The sequence below is a fragment of the Peromyscus leucopus genome, chromosome 2 (genome assembly GCF_004664715.2).
Source record: "Peromyscus leucopus breed LL Stock chromosome 2, UCI_PerLeu_2.1, whole genome shotgun sequence".
NCBI lineage: Eukaryota > Metazoa > Chordata > Mammalia > Rodentia > Cricetidae > Peromyscus > Peromyscus leucopus.
This window is the reverse complement of record NC_051064.1, coordinates 99,088,452-99,109,616: the sequence shown is the minus strand read 5'-3', so window position 1 is coordinate 99,109,616 and position 21,165 is coordinate 99,088,452. Positions and strand designations below refer to the sequence as shown.

The 21,165-nt window shown below is 38.4% G+C and overlaps 1 protein-coding gene across 3 annotated transcripts in view; it reads left to right on the top strand.

Moving 5' to 3' along the window:
* Positions 1-21,165, top strand: part of LOC114693761 (cytochrome P450 2J3-like) — a 59,990-nt gene that overhangs the window by 9,993 nt on the left and 28,832 nt on the right. For 2 of the 3 annotated variants that reach the window (XM_028870297.2, XM_028870296.2), the window contains exons 1-2: positions 12,467-12,837; positions 20,999-21,161. The exons of the other annotated variant lie outside the window; for it this stretch is intronic. In XM_028870297.2, coding sequence (XP_028726130.1) covers positions 12,622-12,837; positions 20,999-21,161 — 379 coding nt within the window. In that variant the 5' untranslated portion in view covers positions 12,467-12,621. Of the gene's footprint in view, positions 1-12,466; positions 12,838-20,998; positions 21,162-21,165 lie in introns of those variants that run through there. 3 annotated transcript variants of the gene reach the window in all.

The following is a 21,165-nucleotide window of genomic DNA, read 5'->3' as shown; positions in this document are numbered from 1 at the left end:
TCCAGGAGTCCAGTTGTCGAGAAATAGGAGGGTTTGTATGGGCAAGAATCATTGAGACCAAGATTAGAAAAAGCACAGGGACAAATAGCCAAACTAATGGAAACACATGAACTATGAACCAATAGCTGAGGAGCCCCCAACTGGATCAGGCCCTCTGGATAAGTGAGACAGTTGATTAGCTTGAACTGTTTGGGAGGCACCCAGGCAGTGGGACCAGGACCGTAGTGCATGAGCTGGCTGTTGATAACCTGGGTCTTATGCAGGGATACTTGGCTCAGCCTGGGAGGAGGGGACTGGACCTGCCTGGACTGAATCTTCCAGGTTGAGCTGAATCCCCATGGGAGTCTTTGCCCTGGAGGAGATGGGAATAGGGGATGAGGTATGGGAAGGCGGGGTGGGGGTGGGGTGGGGGGGGAAGGACCGGGGAATCTGTGGCTGATACGTAAAATTAAATTAAATTATAAAAAAAAAAAGTAAAAAGAGGAGATCTTTTTCTTATTCAAAACCATGAGCACAAGGAACTGGCAAAGCAGATCAGGCTTAAGTTTTCAGTCCTATTTCAGCTCTTTCTCTATTATATATGCATGGCAACTGACCTCCCCAGTTATAGACCCTTCCATTTTAAGGTTCCCTGAGTCCATGGCCTATGTATTAGTTAGAATCTTTCTGTGTAACAACTATGCAAAAGTGTATTACTTCCAAAGAGTATATTATCCTCAGAGGTTTCCAGGTCACATAAGTGGCTTAGATAATCTTGGTTAACCTGCCATAGATGTTATCCTGGGCTTTCATATGGTGTTGCTTAAGATCCCAAGAAACAGAGCAGAAGCACCTGAACCTGATTAGATCCAGGCTGGGAACTATCACCCGTGACTTCTGGTGACATGAAAACCACTAGACCAGTTGCAGCTCCATCAGAGGAAAATCCTACAGTCTTTTGAATAGTTGTGAAATCCCAGTAAAAATAAAATGAAACCGAGGCAAGAGGGCAGTCCGATGTTCTGCTTTCAGAATTTCTTTCTGGTAGATGTGCATGAAATTCAGTTACCTAGAGATGCACAATGATGACAAGAAGAGGTAAACCTGAACCCTCCCCCCCCCCCCCCCCCGGGTTGACAAGGCAGCAGTCTGGATTTTCTACCACAGACATGTCTTTGGCATGTAGCTGCTTTCCTTCAGCATTTCTAGAAATTTCTAAAGACAGCATTCCCAGAGCTGTTATCTTAGATAACTTCTCTTCTTTTGTGAAGGAAAACTAGTTGAACAATTAGTTGTATATTATCTCAGAAGACAGAAATCTAAAACATACATTTCCTTGTTCTGGTTTAAGCTCTCCTGTGTTAGAGTCAACAAATTAATTGATAGCTTCCACTTCATTAATACAATTAATCCTAATTAATATAATTATACTGATATAAGTAATATTATATTAGAGTTCTGTTGTCTTTTTAATTTACTAGTGATATCATAGAACATAAGGGCAGGATTAGTGAAGACCATTGGCAATAGCCTAAGTCAACCCTATTATTTCACTCAATAGATCATTTTTCTCGGTCTTTTGGTGAAAGGGAATGGGTCCAAGCAGCTTTTATCCCAGACTGCCTGTCAGCTTTCCCTCACTGAAACAATATCTGAGATGAACAATTCAGGAGGAAGTTTTGTTTGGCTCGTGGTTTCAGAGGTCTCAGTCTGTGATCAAGTAAGCTGTGCCTAAAGAAAGATAGAGCATTTGTTGGAAGCGTGTGGCTGAAGAATGTGGCTACCTCATAGGGACCAGGAAGCAAGAAAAGGATGCTTCCAGAATATAGATATCCCATCAGGGGCACAGGTCAAATGACCTATCTTAGGTACCACACCTACTTAATAGTCCACCACTTCCCTATAGTGCCACAGTTGGCAACCAAGCCTGTAGGTGTTGTCCTTGGCAACAATGAGCAAAACTAAACTACATATATTCAAGCAACACAGCCAAGTTGAATACTGACATATCATTCAAGTTTCCCAGTTGAGTGACTGCCATCTCTAGAGAAAGACCAGATATGTGCACTAACAGTGCTTTGTTGAAGAGATGTACCCTCGCTGATACTATGAGAGACATGTTAGTGAGATCTACATCTGATGCACTCCCCTGGGTGGAGGATGGTAACTACAAAGAAATAGGTTTTCCCTTCCCAAATATTCCAAAATTCTGCACTTCCTCAGTCATTTAAATTCCCTTTCTTAGTTTGCTGTCCAATGCTGTAATAAAAACCATGACCAAAAATAACATACAGAGGAAAGGAAAGGGTTTATTTAGTGTAGCTGGAGAATTTTCTCTCTGGGTCCCACCAAGCCCTAGCAGTCTGACAGCCCACTTATAAATAAACACACAGGTGCTTATATTATTTAAATTGTTTGGCCTAATGGCTCAGGCTTCTAGCTATCTAGTTCTTACATCTTAAATTAATCCATTTCTATAAATCTATACCTTGCCACTTGGCTTGTGGCTTACCAGCATCTTCACATGCTGCTTGTCATGGTGGCAGCTGGCAATGTCTCCCTCCTCAACCTTGCACTTCCCAGAATTCTCTCAATTCTCCTCTCTGTTAGTCCTGCCTATACTTCCTGCCTGGCCACTGGCCAATCAGTGTTTTATTTATTGACCAATTAGAGCAATTTGACATACAGACCATCCCACTGCAATTTATCTTGCACTTCATGACCACAGTCCATCACTGAAGAAAATCACAGTAGAAACTCAAGGAACCTGGAGACAGAAACTGAAGCACAGACCATGGAATGTCTAGGCTTATTAAGTTGTTCTCATAGATTACTCAGCCAGCTTTCCTATGCCATCCAGGACCATGTGTTCAATGGTGGAACTTCCCACAGTATACTGGGTCTTTATTAGAAAGAAATAATGAAAATGAGAGGGTACAAAAAGAAAATTCATAATAGAATTCTTATTCTCTATCATGAGCCCTGACACCAACATATAAATATTCTTCCAATACTTTGTTTTAATATTACTAGTTTATTTCACATTCATATGTGTATGATGATAAAAATGGCCTTTAGCAAGTTGGAAAGAGAAATGTATAACATGAGGCTTACTCTTCCAAAAAACCTTAAAGCCTTGAGATAAGAAAGACCTATGATACAGCCTATGTCTGAACCCCTAAAGTCTTCAGAGTTGGAAAGAGCTGGAATGTGACTGTCATGAGCAGATGAAGCAACACAGATACTGGGGTTCAGGAAGAGTCAGGATTACCATGTGACAAGTGCAGGCCAACTGGATACTATCAGCCATGCTCAGGACAGGTCTTCTTTACGTTTCATTGATCCTCATCAGTCATCTCTGAAATAACCTCACAGACAGACCCTGATTTTCTAGGTATCTCTCAGTCAAAATGGTAACTGTCTTAGTCACTGTTCTATTGCTATGAAGACACACCAAGAGCAAGGTAACTCATAAAAGAAAGTATTTAATTGGGGGCTCTGTTACAGTTTAGCTGAGTATTCCATGATCATTATGGAAGGATGCAAACAGGCATGGCACTACAGCAGTATCTGAGAATTTTATATCCTGTTCAGCAGGAAGAGAGGCAGAAAGAGAGTGACAGACACAGAAAGACAGAAAGTTCCAGAGAGCTTAAGAGAATCACACAAACACACACACACACACACACACACACACACACACACACACACACACACACAGAGAGAGAGAGAGAGAGAGAGAGACAGAGAGAGACAGAGACAGAGAGAGACAGAGAAAGAGAGACAGAGAGAGAGGAAGGGAGAGAGATTCAATGCAAAAAACTTAAACATTTTTAAATGTCATATGCAGTAGATCTCAGACAGGTTACAGAATCACAATCTGTTAAATACGTCTCAGATACACAAACTTAGTTCCTAGTTACCTGCTTCAGACACAAGGCCAAAATCACATACAGAAAGTTAGATAAAGCTTATTTTTAGAATGAGTTATTTCTCTTTATGACCATTAATATCAAGACAAAGTTTATATATATATAATCTTGTATATTTTGAGGTAATATTTATACCTTAAGAAAAATTTTAAAGAGTCATAGTAAAACCAAAGGATTATAAAATTAGTGACAGATGAATATTCCCCTTAATTGTGACTTTCTCCTGTCCCATACCATGTGGCTCTTCTAACATGAGACTTAGATTCTGAATTTTCCTTTAACAAGTATGCTTGAGTTTAGATAAGGAGAGAGCCATGCTCCAACTCCAAAGCCAGCTTTAGTTTTCAATTGTGTTGAGACTACAAAAAAACCATTTGCCTTGTATATCTGTGGAGTACAGCAGAAACAAATATTTGGAAAGATTTATGAAATTCTATGCTGTTAGAAGTGTGCTATACCATTATGGTTTTTGTTGGGACATTTTCTCTGGATGATTCATCCTTCTTCTTCTGATGTCTCATTTATCCAGTGGTCTTCAGATTCCTTGGTTGGATACTTTTATTTTCCTGCAATTACAAAAACGAAAAACCTGCCCCAATCTTAACTTTGTGGAATTCCCTTTTTTGGAGGTTATATTTGCTCAAATGAAAGGCATTTATTAGTATTACAATTAAATTTAGATTGAATGGCTATGTGGTTTGATGAACTATTGCTTTTCCTAACCAAGCAGTCTCTCCAGTTCAAATCTAATTTTTATCAATCTTGAGGGTATCCATAGCTTTTCTTCTCCTATGGAAACAAAAGCTAAACCTCTTCCCCAATATAACACATACCCTGGTCTCCATTCTGAGGTGAACATGTCTTAAAAGTATACAGGCTGATTTAGTTAAACAGTTTTTTTCCCTACTATCCAAATTTTCTCTGCAGCTGTCGTTCCTTTCTCATTAGCATTAAAATTTTTAATGTTAATATATCATTGTGTAATCTATCTCTGGGTGTCTTTATTACTCCTTTCTGCTTATTAGGTGTATCTTTTAAACCATGATTATATTTTTCTGTAGATGCTTGTTCTGTAAGATTGTGTGGTATACCTCTAATATGCTTTATGTTGTAATATGTAAAAAAAATTTCATTTTATTAGAGACATGTGCTGGAGCATTGCCAGTATTAATTTGTACAAGTATTCACATAATGGCTATAGCTTCTAAAAACCTATAATTGCAGAATCATCCTTTTCAAAATTTAAAGTAGGTGCTCATTGAAATACTGAATATGTATCTATGGAATGGTACTCATACTTTAATTTTCCAAACTCTGCAAGTTGAAAAACATACATTTTCCAAATTACATTTCTTTGAGTAATTTTTGAATTATTTCCTGCATTTACTAGAGTTTGGTTATATAGAGAACAAGTAAGACATTTACTTGGCTTGCTGCTTCAAACCTTTGCAATGAACATAGTATTTCTTATGAAATTCTGAAAAATTTAGCACATTTTCTATTAATATATGATGAATTTCATCATTACATTGTGCTAAAGGACCTGATAGACTGTTAAGGGATCTGATATATATTATATACAATGGATTATTTCTATTTATGTTTACTTGTTATAGTTCAATAAATAACATAGTTAATTCTGAAACATCTAGAATAAATTCAGTAATTTCAATATGTACAACAATTATTCTGCATATTGAGAGTCAGTAACTATATTAATAGGTCCTGGGAAATCTAATAATACCATGAGAATAGCATATAATTATTACTTTTGTACTGAATCATCGGGGATTTAAGCCACTTTACTTATTTTTCCTGACTTATAGCCTGCCTTTCCTGAGTTATTTGCATCAGTATAATATATAGGGGCTCCAGAAATTGATGTTCTTCATACCATGTCAGAGAAGATCCAATTAGTTCATTTTATAAGCTTAAATCTCTTGATTTTGAGATATTTGTCAAAAATTGCTGAGGGACCTGCTAGTTTACAGCGGAAAACAACTAATATTTGACGATTGACCCACCAGATGTATAACTCCCTGATGGGGAGCCCCACCTGGAAAAGCCGTGAGATCACTGGCTGTGGAAACCAGTTGTTTTTTGTCTGTAACTTTCTCATATGTTACCACTATACCTCCCTTAAAAGAACAGCTGTAGGGTTCCTTCCACAGCCCATTGGTAATGTGTTTTACATCTTTGGGCTCACATTTAACTGTAGATGGCCAGGAAAATGATTTCTGCTTAAGCTGTATAATTCTGATGTATAGAAATAATACCAGGATATTTTTCTTTACTGACACAGGAAATAATGGTATTCTCAGTCACAAAGACAGCTAATTTTAGACTTCAGAAAAAATTCAAGACAGATTAAGCTGCCCCTGTAAAAAAAAATACACAATGACAAGATTACAGGTGTTGTTTGTTGATAATTCAAGGTCAGAACTGAATCAACTTTGGTAGACATAACTCCCTGCAATAATTCTCTTTCTGCATTTACTCCTATCACTCAAGGTTCATCCTGCTACTGTTATGGTTAAGTCCTACATTTCACTGTCAATCTCTTCCTGGGAAATGGTTACGTGCAAGGCCAAGCATTTACTCACTGGCTGGTCTTTGTGACCTAACTAGCCTGAGAAAAACTGTGTGACTTATTATGTGTTATGATCATGGATTGGACCCTGAAAATGTACCTTATAATTGTGCATACTTTGTGAGAGGGGCAACAGCAATGTAGAAGAGCAAGCTATGCATAATGTGAGTGAATTGTATGCATGCCTAGTGAGAGATGAAGAAGAAGCAATAAGAGAGGGTGAAAGAATTAATGAATGAGAGAGTGAGTGAAAATGGATGTAACTGTATATGGAGATGTATGGCCATATGCATGTAAAGAAAGATATGCAGCTTTATGTATACAATGTAACAGTGTGAAGATATGTAGCTGTGTGGAGACAGAAAAAGACAGACCATTTTTAAGGTGAAGTAAAAGAGAAAGTTACCACCAGAAAGCATGTGTGTTTCCTTATTTTGTCAGTCAGATAGATAAAAACTTATTTCAAAATAACCTCAAATAAAAAAGTTTCTTAAGCCCTTGCTAATTCTGAGGCATTCTTTTTATTTGCCCTGGAGCAGATCTGGAAGCTGGCCTTCATGGTCTATGGCAGCTAATCTCTCCCAAAAATTACTGAAAACTCTTTTCCAATGTGCATTTTCTGCTCATAGAGTGGAAATTTCAGCCTTCAAAATTTCTGCTGGGTATATTTCTGCTGATTGACAAAGTCTTAATTTTCCTTTCAGAATCATTTCAGAAACCTTGTCTACATAAGTCTTTAATTTTTTACTCTGTTTCTGTGGTAACATATCCATTTTAAAATATTACATTTTCTCTGCATAAGAATTTCTCTAGGAGAATGAGTAGAAGGCAAAATAACCAGAATATAATCAATCTATGGATCCAAGCAATCCACATGTGTATCCTCTCATTTTTATTCTACCAAAGCCAAATTCTACCAAATTTCTCTCTCAGCCTCAGCTGATCATTTTCTTGGACTGTCTAAATCTTTATCTCCTTGTAAGGTTTGAAATAAATTATTTAGTTTTTGAGTTGTTAATCTGATAATGGGCCATAGCCAGTTAATAGCTCCCAGCAATTTTTTAAAATCATTAAGAGTTAATGATTGATCTCTCCTGATTTGTACTTTGTGTGGCTGAATTTTCTGTAAACATATATTATATGCTAGGTAATTAATGGAATCTTTGTATTTTTTCAGAAGCAATTTGTAATCTCCAACACAGCAAAATTCTCCTTCCTTCATCAAACACTTTTGATAATATATCTGCATCTGAATCTGCTAGTAAGATATCATTCATATAATGGTAAATTATAGATTGAAGAAATTGTTTATGAATTATTGCAAATGGCTGTTGCACAAAATACTGACACAAGGCGGGCCTTGATTAACATTCATTGTGGATGAACTTTCCACTAATACCTTTTAACAGGCTTGGAAATGTCATAAGAAGGCACTGTGAAGATAAATTTTTCTCTGTCCTGTTTTTGTAAAGGTATAGTAAAAAAAAGCTGCCTTTTAAATCAATCATTATAATAGACCATCCTTTAGGTAGTAAAGAAGGCAAGGGAATTACAGGCTGTAAAATCCCATTGGCTGAATTACCTTAAATCTGTTAACATTTTCCATTTTCAATTAACTTTCAATGACAAATAGAGGGAAATTCCAAGGACTGCTCCATTCTTCAATATGTTCATCATTTAGCTGCTTTTCCACAAACTGGTCCAGGGCCTATAAATTTTATGATGTCAAAGGCCATTGTTACACACATACAGGTTTGTCAGTTAACCATTTTAAGGGTTGGGCTGTTGGTATCTTTGAAAGAGCAACAGCAGTTTGTGCCCTGCTTATGTAAAATCTGAATGTTCAGTGACTTATTGATAATACCATTTAATATTCTCTCAGAAGCATTCTGTGTTTTATGATTTATTTCTGAGATTGAAGGAATGTTAATCTGTGTTTTCTATTGTCATTACAAGTCATGTCCCCATAAATTCACTGCAATGTTAGCCACATATGGCTTTAATTTTTTCATCTGTCCCTCTGGTCCTATACACTCAACTAACCTTGTATTTTGTTTTACATGAGATAAAGTTCCAATCCCTAGAAATTAAATATTTCTCCCTGAAGAGGCCAGTCTGGATGCCAATATTTTGGTTAAATTATTGTTACCTTGGAGCCTCTGTCAACTAAACCTTCAATTACAATGCTATTTATTCATATTTTTAGCTTTGATCTATGATCATTTATAAAAATTTGCCAAAACATTGTTTTATGATCTCTCCTGAAATTTTTGCTTTATCTACTGAAGTTCTTCTGTCATCCAGAGCAATATGGTTTTTTAAAAACAGGTATTAAGTCTTTTAATTGCTCTGTGGATGAGTTTCCCTGACAGGGAGTGACTGAACCAAATTTGATATTGTGGTCTCTAAGAAATCCCCAAGACTTTTCATGATGGCAAAAAGGTTACCTTGCCTGTCCCTTGTTGATCTGCATTCATTAGTTTAATGCTGGCCTTTGCCACACCTTCTGCATACCCTTGAAAACTGGGGCCTTCTGTTTCAATTATCTCTAGAAAAAAACATTGTTTCTAGGAACACCTTGCCTACAATCCCTTTTTCGATGACCTTGCTTCCCACAATTAAAACATCTGACATTTTGCTTTCTCTTAAGATTTTTTAGAAATAATTTCTATCCAAGTAGCATCATAAGTGTGAGGTGCAATATCAGCTGCATTTTGGATCTATTCATCTATGGGTGCAGATATTGACTTCAAAGGCCTAATCACCATTTTGCATACTGAATTAACATTTTCAGAAGCCAATATTTAATTAATATTTGTCTAACTTCTGAATCTGATATTCTATTTACAACTGAAGTTGATCTTTCAAAAAACCAGTGAATGTTTCTTTTGGGCTTTGTACAATTTTATTAAATGACTCAGTCCTCCTTCCTGATTCTTCAACCTTGTCCCAAGCATTCAAAGCTACTAGATGACATAGAGCCAAGATGTGATCATCAAATGCAAACTGTCTTTGCAAATCAGCATCCTGGCCTTCACCATGAAACTGACCTAAGGAAATATCAATTCCTATGCCCTATTTTGTTGTTTTACGTCCCTGGCTTCCTCTCCACCATGTTCTTCATTGTAACTGAGGACCAACTTCCAGGATTGCTGTAGCTTAATCTTTCCAGTCTTGGGGAATAATTCTATACGAGTTGCCCATGAATGTAATATCTTCTTCACTTGGGATGAATGCATACCATATGAAATGACTTGTTGCTTAAATCGCCTCAAATCTAACATTTCTACAGTATTCTAGTTAACTGTTGCATAGCCTTGTGTGTGCCTATCATCTGGTGGTCATTCTTGTATGGTAATTGGATAAACTAATGTTGGTTTTTAATAGCCTTTGCCATTCCTCTTCAGTTACATCATGCAATGGTGTGGTAGGTTCTGCTCTAAATTCCTCTGTCAGTATATGAATATATTTCTTAGTTTCCTTAATAGGTCTTTCTAAGACTTGTATCTTATCAGTAAGTTTTTCATTTTTGTGACAGTTATCAAACCACTGTTTTAAGCATAAAGTATGAATTGCCAAACTAATAATAATAGTAACCACCATTATGTCCATTCCAGCTAAGTTGGTTTTCCTTTCATTTATTTATTTTGTCCACTTTCAAGCCACTGGTTGTAGAACTGTACAGAGCCCTAACTCTCTGCATTGTAATAATATTCCCCATTCTTAACATGAAAAAGATTGATTTTAATTAAAACCTGATTCCCTCCTTCAGAATTTCCAGGTGTCTCACCAGATCTACTGACTTTTCAGTCTGTCCATAACAGTGACAATGGCAACAGCTGAGCTGTGTGGGGGTAGCAAGCTTCAGCAGCAGTGCTCACCTGGCAGGGTGGGGGCAGCAGGGGACCCAGTCAACTGGGCTATCATGGTGACTTAGGCTGCTACTGTGCTGCATAGGACAGGCTGGTGGAACCTATACCTGTTCACAGGCAGCCATTGGCTGAGGCATGGGCTATGGGTTTGCAGTGGTGGCAGCAGCAGCAGAAGCCTGAGTGGGCACAAGCACAAGTTGAGGCAACTGAGCTGGAATGACAGCATCCCAGGGTATGGACCTAGGGGAAGCCCACAACCTGCAGCAGGGTGGGGTTGGGGAGGTGACTGAGAGGAGACAGGCAGGAGAAATTCTCACAGTGGGAAGCAGGGCACAAAGGTCACCTGAATGACACACACACACAATTTTCTTTTAAATTTTTCTTTCTTTCTTTCTTCCTTCCTTCCTTTCTTTCTTTCTTTCTTTCTTTCTTTCTTTTTTTTTTTTTTTGAAGAGAGAAAGCACATGAAGATTTGTGGGTAGGGAGGTGGGCAGTAGGATCAGGGAGGAGTTGGGGCAGGGGAAAGCATATCATCAAAATACATTGCTTCAAATTCTCAAAGAATAAACAAAAACATTTTACATGCTTCAAACAATTTATAAAGGGGGCAGAGGGAGAAAAGAGGGAGCTTGGGAGCTCAGTGACAGAGGCATGTGCTCAGAACCCAGAAATGCAAGGTATTTCTGTCTATAGTACTGTTTTTTCTCAGGAAGATTGCCAACACTGGGAAAAGCTTGTTTCCAAACCAGGAGCACTCTGAGATGTAAATCTCAATTCCGAGAGACACGCAAAGGCTTCAGAGAAACTAATTCTGAAAAACTAACCACTCTTAGCCAGCCCCCCCTTTTATCCCTCAACCTAATACTTTTATTGATTATTTGAGAATTTCACCTAATATTCCCCATCACACTCACTTTTCAGTCCTCCCAGTTCTGCCCCTCACCATATTAACATCCTCAAAACCCAAATAAAACAAACAAACAAACAAACAAAAAAAAAAACAAGTCTCATCTGTAATGCCCATATAGTCACTGAAGCATGTTCAAACTTCTATCGGCCAGCCTCTTAAAAAAAGTTAGTCCTTCCTCACCCACACTCCACCCATTCTTGAGATGCCATCATTGTTGGAAAGGTACACTTCAGAATCCTTATCAGAATCCTTATCACAATTTTTAAAAAATTCTCTTCAATAGCTTCCAGTCTAGGCTGATACTTTGGGGAGGGAGGTTAAGGTAGGTGTTGTCACGGTCTTCTATGTCTCTCTCAACTGTGATTCTGCCCTCATCAGTCATTGATACCACTGCCAAAGAGGATTCCTTGCACTTCACAGTCAGCAGGAGCACAGATCATGAATATCCACATGGTGTCTGATAATAGCACAGACCACAGATATCCACATGGCCTGCAGTATCAGCATATGCCAGGGACCTCAGCAAAGTCTATAGTAGCAGTTTGGTCCAACACAGCCTTCTGCTGCAGCACAGGCCACAAACACCATCATAGCCCTTGGTGGCAGCATAGGCCATGGGTATCACCAAGGCCTCTGGGGAAACATGGGCACTGGTACTAATATAGTCCCTGGGGGCAGCCCATGCCAAGGACATCAACATGGCTTCAGGCAGCAGCACAGATGAGGGACATTCATGTGGCCTTCATTGAAAACACACACTAGGGACATCAACGGGGTCTTCTGCATGATCACAAGCTATAGACATCTGCATGCCCTTCAGTGGCAATGGGCTATGGACATCAACATGGCCCAGGTGGCAGCACAGGCCACCCACAACTACATGGAACCCTGTGGCAGCACAACGATGGACCCAAACATTTAGCCAGCTTTTCAAAACCACATTTCTTCTAAATTCTGAGAACGTGTTGCCTGGAAACTGGGAGTAGAAAACACAGTGCCTACAGGTGAGCATGACTTGGGGGAAAGGCCAGAGCAGAGCACACTGGGGAAGGGTTTAGGAAGGTGGAGACTGGAGGAGATTGGGTAAGAGTGTGGAGGAACAGGAGACTCTGTGAACATCTCCAGTGTTATCCAAAGCTGAGGAGATGGGGAGAGGCAGGGAAGAGAAATGGGGAGGGACCAGTAGGACTGGTCTGAACAAAACAATGGACAAGGGCTCTGTTAGGACACAGAGAGGACTGGTCTGCAAGGAACAGGGTAGAAATTAGCAGACAGACTGTCAGTACTGCCAGCACCAGGCTGTGACCCAGGGGAAACGCCCCAACTCAGAGCCTTGCCATGCTTACCACCATTGTCTCCCTCATGGCCACCATCTGGGCAGTGCTTCACCCCATGACTCTGCTGCTGGTTTCTGTCAGCTTCCTGATCGTGGCTGACTACCTCAAAAGCCGACGCCCCAAGAACTACCCTCCAGGGCCCTGGTGCCTGCCCTTTGTGGGCAACTTGTTCCAGTTTGACTTAGATGTCTCACAACTGCATGTGGGGATTCAGAAGGTAAGAAGGGGCTCGGGTGTGTGGCTGTGTCATGACCCAATCCTGAGCTACAGGAACAGAATTCCTGACCCTGGGGGCAGGAGGACATGTATGTAGACTGGTGCTCCCCATCACCTAACCTAGCCAGTAAAGCTAGTTTCTAATCTGTGGTCTCCTTTAAGAGGCACGATGTTTTAATGCCAAAAAGTTCATTTTCTTATACTTGTATGAAAGATATCCATTTGTTATCTCATTATGGTCTGACGACACACTTTGTATGATTTCAATTCATTTGAATATGTCAAGGCTGCTGGATGAGGCAAGAGTTCATCTTGATAAATAAACACTGCTGCTTTAAGAAATGTGTACTCAAGTGCCCCTTAGCTTAATTTGTTAAACACTCATCCAGTTAAAAAAAAAAAAAAGGAATTCTCTTGACCATTATTTTCTATAGTATCAGTTCTCTCTTATTGATACTTGCTCAATATTTATATCTGCAGTAGCCATGTTGTGATCAGAAGTAAGCAGTTCACAGTTATTCTTCTCATTAATTACCTGTTACATTTGTTTCTCCCAGTCTTCTACAAATTTTCTTCAAGCTTAATTGAGGAGATATTAATATAGATGATCCATCTGAATCTGCAATCTCAATTACTTATGTGACATTTTGACTGTGTATACATCTCTGAACTGCTATCCACTGCAGTAAGAAGCTTGTCTGACCAATGTTGAGAACAATACAAATTTATGGGTAATAAACACAAATATTTCAAAGTCATTTTGACAGCATGACCTTTTTAAAATAACAACTGTAGCTTCATGCCTATGGCCTATTACTCCAAGTCATGTATTTTTTGACCATGTTTACAATAGCAGACACGACCTTTCTCCTGTGTAACATGATCCAGATGCAATTAGAAAGTTCTTGATTACCCTCCTGACCGCCATGCTGCTATTGCACTCTGAATGAGCACTAAATCTCTGAGCATGCTCTTCAAAGATACCAGAGCATTTTATAGGATACTTATAAAATTAGTCAATAAATTTCAAGGCAATACATATTTATTTATTTTTCTTTTTATATTATGCCTCTTCCTTAATAAATGATAGCAACAAACTTCAGGAAAACCAATTGGGTTTTGTGTTTTTGTTTTTTTTCTTTTGCCCACAAAATTCATTTGTTTATGTATATTATGTATGAGTGCTTTGCATGCATGTATGCTTTCAAGAGAAAGAGGGCATCAGATCACATTATACATTGCTGTAAGCCACCATGTGCTTGTTGAGAATTGAACTCAGGACCCCTCAAAGATCAAAGCAGTTGGAGTATTTAACAGATAATCACCTCTAGGTTTTGAATATCAGATATTGTTTATGTGTCCCAATTGCTAGATAAGCTCATATGCCTACTATCTGAGTTCTGCTCCTCCATTCCTTTGTTCCCATTACCATGCTATAAAATACCTTCCTTAATATAGAAACAACAATGATAATTTTAGTTTTTATTTTGGTATCACTGCTTTTTTATGACAATAAAGTTAAGTGTGCAAAATAATAACATTCTATAATTCATATGTTTAAAATCAAGATACTTAAAACCTCACAAATTTTTCCCCAAAATAAACACATAGTAAGAACAAGAATCTATATTCAAGCAGGCTAGATGTCTCTCCATTTAAATTATTGAAGAACCATTGGATTAACTTTCCTACTCAAACTCCTTCAGGCTTCTGACTGGAAACTAAGCAAGTTCACTACTGCAGCAGGCAGTGAGACACTTCACCCTTGAAGGTGCTCAGTAGTCTTGCTTCCCACCTCATTTTCATGAGTAGCTACTTCTTCCAGGAGCCTGATCTGCACCTGGTTCTCTCAGGTGCTTGCCGACTTTCCCTTATCGGGTAATTGATAGACACCATGATGATAAGAACTGAATGTTGGTCTGCATTGGATTGAGAATTTCTTGAAGCTAAACTTACCAAAATTCCTAGCACTTGGCATTGGTCTTTGGCTGGGTGATGTTTACCATGCAGGTGGAAAGATCTCAATTCAGTCCCCAGAACCTATATAAAAAAGTCCAATGTAGTAGCCTGGATTTGTAATATCAAGACTAGGGAAGATCAGACAAGTAAATCTCCCAAGCTCATGGACTAGCCAGCATAGCTTTTTTGGGCCAATGAGAGAGAGACCTTGACTCAAAAAACCAAAACCAAACAAAAACAAGCAAACAAATCAAAGTGCATGGCCCCTGAGAGAGATGCCTAGGAATGAACTCTGGCCTCCATACTCTCTCACACAAGTGAACATACACAAAGATAAAAAGAAACATGTTAAACTTTGAGGCAACAGAAACAATGAAACTCTTGTGCCCATTAGGAACACACACACACACACACACACACACACACACACACAACTCAATGACCAATGCTTTAAGAATACAGGTTAATAAACCTTCTTACCTATTCCTTATGGAAAAGTTAATTGCTACAATTTTTTTCATTTTCTTTCTAACTGATTCTGTTTCATTGCATCTTAAGTTTAAGAACCTTGATACAGTGAACTCTTTCTCAAGTTGCTATTCATTGCTCAGTGTTTTGTGTCACTAACCCTTGGAATGAAATTTCTCTTTTCTTCTAAACATTCCCTCTGCTAAACCTTGTTCTTTTACACTACGTTTGGATATTTCACTCCTACTATTAATGTTTTGTCTCTATAGCTTTTCTTAAACATTATATCTCGTATTTTAATCCAGCATTCTTTATTTTTCTATCATTAGTTCCATTTTAAGCCCTTTTTAGACTTCTGAACTACCTTATTTTAAAATAAGTATTTTTATTTACATTTATATAAATGTTTTGCCTGAATCTATACCTGTGTAATGCATGCATGCCTGGTGACCACAGAGGCCAGAGGGGATGTTGGATCCCCTGGTATGGGAGTTACAGACAGTTTGAAGCAGCCATGTTTGTCCTGGGAATAGAAATCAGATCATCTATAAAAGCTACTTTACCACTCAGCCATCCCTCCAGCCATGGCCTATCTTCATTTTATCCTCCTTTTAAAATATTTTTTATTGACTTAATGTTTCACAGTGAAAAACTTACCCTAATTTGTGACATATTCTAAGACATAATCTGAGTCATTTAATTACAGACAGAACTGACACATTTGAGAATCATAAGGCTAGAGATCCCAAAGTCAATTGCCCTCTGATCTTTATGTGGTTGGTAACTATAAAACTTAGTGATATAATTCTGTTGAACTAGAAATATACATAGGCTATGAGATGATGAAAATATAAAAAGTCTTTTACCTTAGTCCTTAGTCTCTGGTTCTTTCTCAAGTTCAAGGACAAAACCTGGGTAGTACACATTGTCAGTGAAGAGTCCTTTAGCTTAAACCAGATTTTCAGTTGTTTCTAGAACTTCTTCATTGGACATTGAAATGAGAAATGTACTTGATTTTTATGCATCCATTGCTGATATATCTTAAAAATATATCTTTACTTAATGGCTCTGTGCTTATGACCAAGACATGGCAGATTGACTGAGGTGAAATGAAGTTATTAAGGACTATGAATAAAGAACAAAGGGAAGACTGAGTCTAGGATCAATCTTTAATGTTAGGTAAGAGATTCTCAGAGAGACCAAATTATGACATCTGACTTAGTGCTGTTCCCATGGGTTCAAGTCTCAAAGTGGTAGGGTGACAGTACATGAAGTTGCGGATGTGGTAGACCAAAGATACGTGAAGAAATTGAACCCTTCTGTCTGATAACACTGTTGCAGTTAGAAGAGACTGAGCCAAAGAAAAGACTATGTTGGTGTCTATATAGTTCTGACTCTTGAGCACACAGGGAGAAGGTCCTTTGATATTGATCACTCATTGTCGTTCAAACCAAACCATGATTTGTACATTGTGCATTTCATGGACACTCATATTCTCTCTGAAACTACCTCTTTGTCCTCATGACTGCTCTCCATACTCTAACTTACACTAATTCTTAGGCCCTAGGGACATATCAACATTGATGTATTTGTCTTTATGTATTTGTTACATAATGCCTGGCACTTTCTCCATGCCAAAGCTGAGTTTGGCTAGATTACTTCACCTACAACTTATTTGCCATTTCAGAATGATAAAGATAATCCTAACTACAGTAGAACAGTTATAAAGAATGGAGTAAATCACAAAGCATAATTTGTGGGTTGAGTAAAATATCTCACATAGATAAATAGGGAGTGGCACTATTAGGAGTTGTGACCTTGCTGGAGTAGGTGTGTCTTTGTTGGAGGATGTGTGTCACTAGGGGATGGTCTTTGAAGTCTCAAAAGCTCAAACCATGTCTAGTGCCTAACAATCACTTCCTGCTGCCTGTGGATCCAGATGCAGAACTCCCAGCTACCTCTCCAGCACCATGTCTGCCAGCATGACATCACATTTATTACCATGATGATAACGGACTAAACCTCTGAACAGTAAGCCAGCCTCAATTAAAAGTTTTGCTTTATAAGAGTTGTTGTGGTCATGGTGTCTCTTCACAGCAATAAAACCCTAACTAAGATACATACTTAGCATTCATTCAATGAGTATGACTGTCTGGGACCAGTAGGCTCTTATACTGGCTCACGATGCATATTTATCCCTGAGCCTTTGAACACAAGCTCATTAATTTCTCAGATTTACAGGTCCTAGAAATAAACAAATATTTTACACAGTGCTGGTCTCCTTCACAGAACATTTTGAAGGGGAAATGCTTTTTTATTCTTATGACTGGGGGGTCTAAGACTTGAAAGAGAGCACCTGCCCCAAGAGCCCACAGTTAGTTAACTATAGAACCTGCATGTTTACATCTCTCCAGATCTTCAGAGATATAACCACACTGAGCCTCCATCCTTGAATGTATTTTCTGTATGCACTGATATAGTTTTCTCAACCTGTCGGTTGCAACCTGTTTGAGGTCACATATCCTGCACATCATGTATTTACACTCAATCCACAACAGTAGCAAAAAATATAGTTTTAAAGTAGCAATGAAATAATTTTATGTTCGGATGGGTCATGATAACTTGAGGCTAAAAGACTGAATCGCTAGGAAGGTTGAGAACCACTGTACTAACAGTTAGACAGAGAGCATTCTTTTCCCTACACTGATACTGTAAATTTTGTTAAGGCTTTTGATGATTTTTACAACACACTTACACATAGACAGCCAGAACTCTCTGAAGACTGATGCCCTTATTTCTCTGCCTTTACTAGACACTAGGTAAATGTGGTGGTTTGAAAGAAAACAGCTCCAAAAAGGAGCAGCACTATTGGGATGCGTGGCCTTGTTAGAGTAGGTATGGTCTTGTTGGAAAGTAGGTCATTATGGAGGCAGGCTTTGGGGTTTCATATATGTTCAAACCATGACCAATAAGACCACATTCTGTTGCCTGTAAATCAAGATTTAAGGACTCTCAGCTACTCCAGAACCATGTCGGACTGCACATAACCATGTCACACCATTATAATAATGGAATAAACCTCTGAAAATGTGAACCACCCAAGTTAAAATATTTTTCCTTTACAATAGTTGTCATGATCATGGTGTCTCTTTTCTGCAATAGAAACCCTAATTAAGACAGAAATTGGTACAAGGAACTGAAGTATTGTTATGATAGGCAGACCATGTTTTGGTTTGAAGGAATATGGACGTTGGGATTATGAATTAGAAAATCAGTAGAATGCTTTAAGTGCTGCTTAATGAGCCATACTAGTAGGAGCATGGAAGACAGTGGTGCTAAGAGTTATTTGAACTGTGGGAGGGCTGGATCAAGAGGTTTTAGAGGAGAACAATTTTAGTATGTGTCCTAGAAATCTTTCTTGAGATATTTTAGTGAAGAAAGTGGCTGCATTTTGCTCTTGTTTGAAGAGGCTGCCCGAGGCTAAAGTGAAGACTTCAGGATTAATTCTGTTGGCAGATGAAATCTCAAAACAGCTTAGTATAGAGTGACACCTGGTTATTAGTGGTAACTCTAATGAATATTTATAATGAAAAGAAATAAGCTGAGCAGAGTAAATTACAAAATCTGCAATTTAAGGAGAAAAGGAGCACCAGGAAGAAGAATGGAGTTAAATTCTGTGTTAAAGGAGATAAACAGATTGAGAAATGAAATAAACAATGTGGTGACCTCAGGCCAAGATCCTACCCAACTAAGTTTCCAACTTGTGAAAGGGAATTAAAGAAAAGCTTAGAATTGGGTGTTGTGCTACATGCCTTTAATTACAGCATTGCAGAGCTAGAGACTGGCAGATCTCTGAGTTTGAGGCTATCCTGGTCTATAGATCGAGAACAAACAAGTTTAGGCAGTGAAGAAATCATTGAAAATAGAAAGCTGATAAACATGTGATTGAATGAGGTGGGCATGTTACCGCACCAGCAAGCAGCAGAATTGGGCAGCTTTGGCCATATGGTTCTGGCTTTAGAGTCAAGGATAGGAGAAATGAACTATGGATATTGATTCCACATTTAAAGAAAGCCACTGAGGCCAGGCATGTGTTGGGGTGTCGCTCAATGGAGGCCTAAAGAGGCCATTTCATAAAGCTGTACATTTGAAAACTCGATAGCCTTGGAGACCCCCAAGATGTTGGAACACCAGAGATATGGATACCTGTCAAGGAGAATTGCTGACAGGGAGTGGAACCAGCCCAAGACAAAGAAGAGTGTTGCAGTCAAAAAAGCTAAAAGGAGTTGGAGATCTGAAGAATACTTTGACATCAGACATGGAGATGCAGAGTCTGGAATTTGCCCAGCAGGTTTTTGGTCTTGCTTTGGTCCAATATTTCTTTACTATGATGCCTTCCCTACATTTTGGAATGGTAGTGTATGTTCTGTGATGTTATATGTTGGAAGTATGTGATCTGCTTTTTGATATTGATCTTACAGGGTATTATAGTTAAGAGATTACATGAATCTCAGAACAGACTTTAAATTTTAGACTTGTAAATGAGTTTTAGTCTATTATAGACTATGGGGACTTTTGAAGTTGGACTGAAAGTATTTTTGCATTAGAGTATGGCTTTTAGCCTTTTGGGTTCAGGAAGTGGAATGTGATGGTTTGAAAGAAAATGACCTCCAAAGCGAGTGGCACTATTAGAAGGTATGGCATTGTTAGAGTATGTGTGGTCTGGTTGCAAGAAGTATGTCATTGTGGAGGCAGGCTAAGAAGTCTCACACATGTTCAAGCCATAACTAATGAGGCAGAGCATTTCCTGTTGCCTGTGAATCAAAATGTAAGTACTCTTGACTACTTCTCCATGTTTGCTTGTGCATCACCATGTTGCGCCATTATGATAATGGACTAAACCTCTGAAAATGTAAGCCACCTCATTTAAATGTTTTTCTTTATAAGAGTTACTGTGTCCATGGTGTCTATTCAGAGATATAGAAACCCTAAAACAATTAGAGACCTTGCTTTTTTAAAAACACTTATATCTTCATGATTTAGTTTAGGTAAACATTGATTCTCACTCAAATCTTATTGGTGAATGCAAGAAAAAAATTTAAGAGAAAACTTCAAATTCTAAAGTGAATTATAATTTGGTAGAGTGAATAATATTAGCAGGAAAGTACTGTAACATTCCTCTTACACCAAGGTACCTTTTCCACACACAGGTGCATGATCTCCCTTCAGTGTTAGTCTCATTATTACACATGTACATCTCATATCTAGCAGATGCTGAGTAAACAGCATTATCCTCTGGATAAACAGATATTTGATTTTCTAAGAAGTCCATGCATACTGTAAAAAGAACGCACCAACCTTCCTCAGCCCTTGCCAAGCCACATGTGTCTTATTCTCTACCATTGGTGGACATAGGAAGCATCAGAGGAGACATTGCATATTTTTGACACTTAAATGCTTATACATTCCTTTAAGAGTACATGATAGATACCCACTCAATTCATACTTATATATATAAATGACATTTTAAAGAGTAAACTTCTTTATTGAATTTGAATTTAGTTCAGAGACAGAGAAACCCTTTTCACAAATACTTCCACGGACCAAGGTGCATCCCTCTATTCACATCATCATAGAGACAGCTCAACACAGTGTCATTAGGCACACACATGTCTGCCATCCCTTGACACACTGAGACAGACACACTTAACTATGGCTATTGAAATGTTTTTCAGTTTGTGAAGAAGTATGGAAACCTAATTAGCCTGGATTTTGGTAACATCCCCTCAGTGGTCATAACCGGAATGCCCTTAATCAAAGAAGTTTTAACTCACATGGAACAAAACTTTTTGAAACGCCCCATGATGCCTCTCAGAGAACGTGTCTTTAATAACACTGGTAA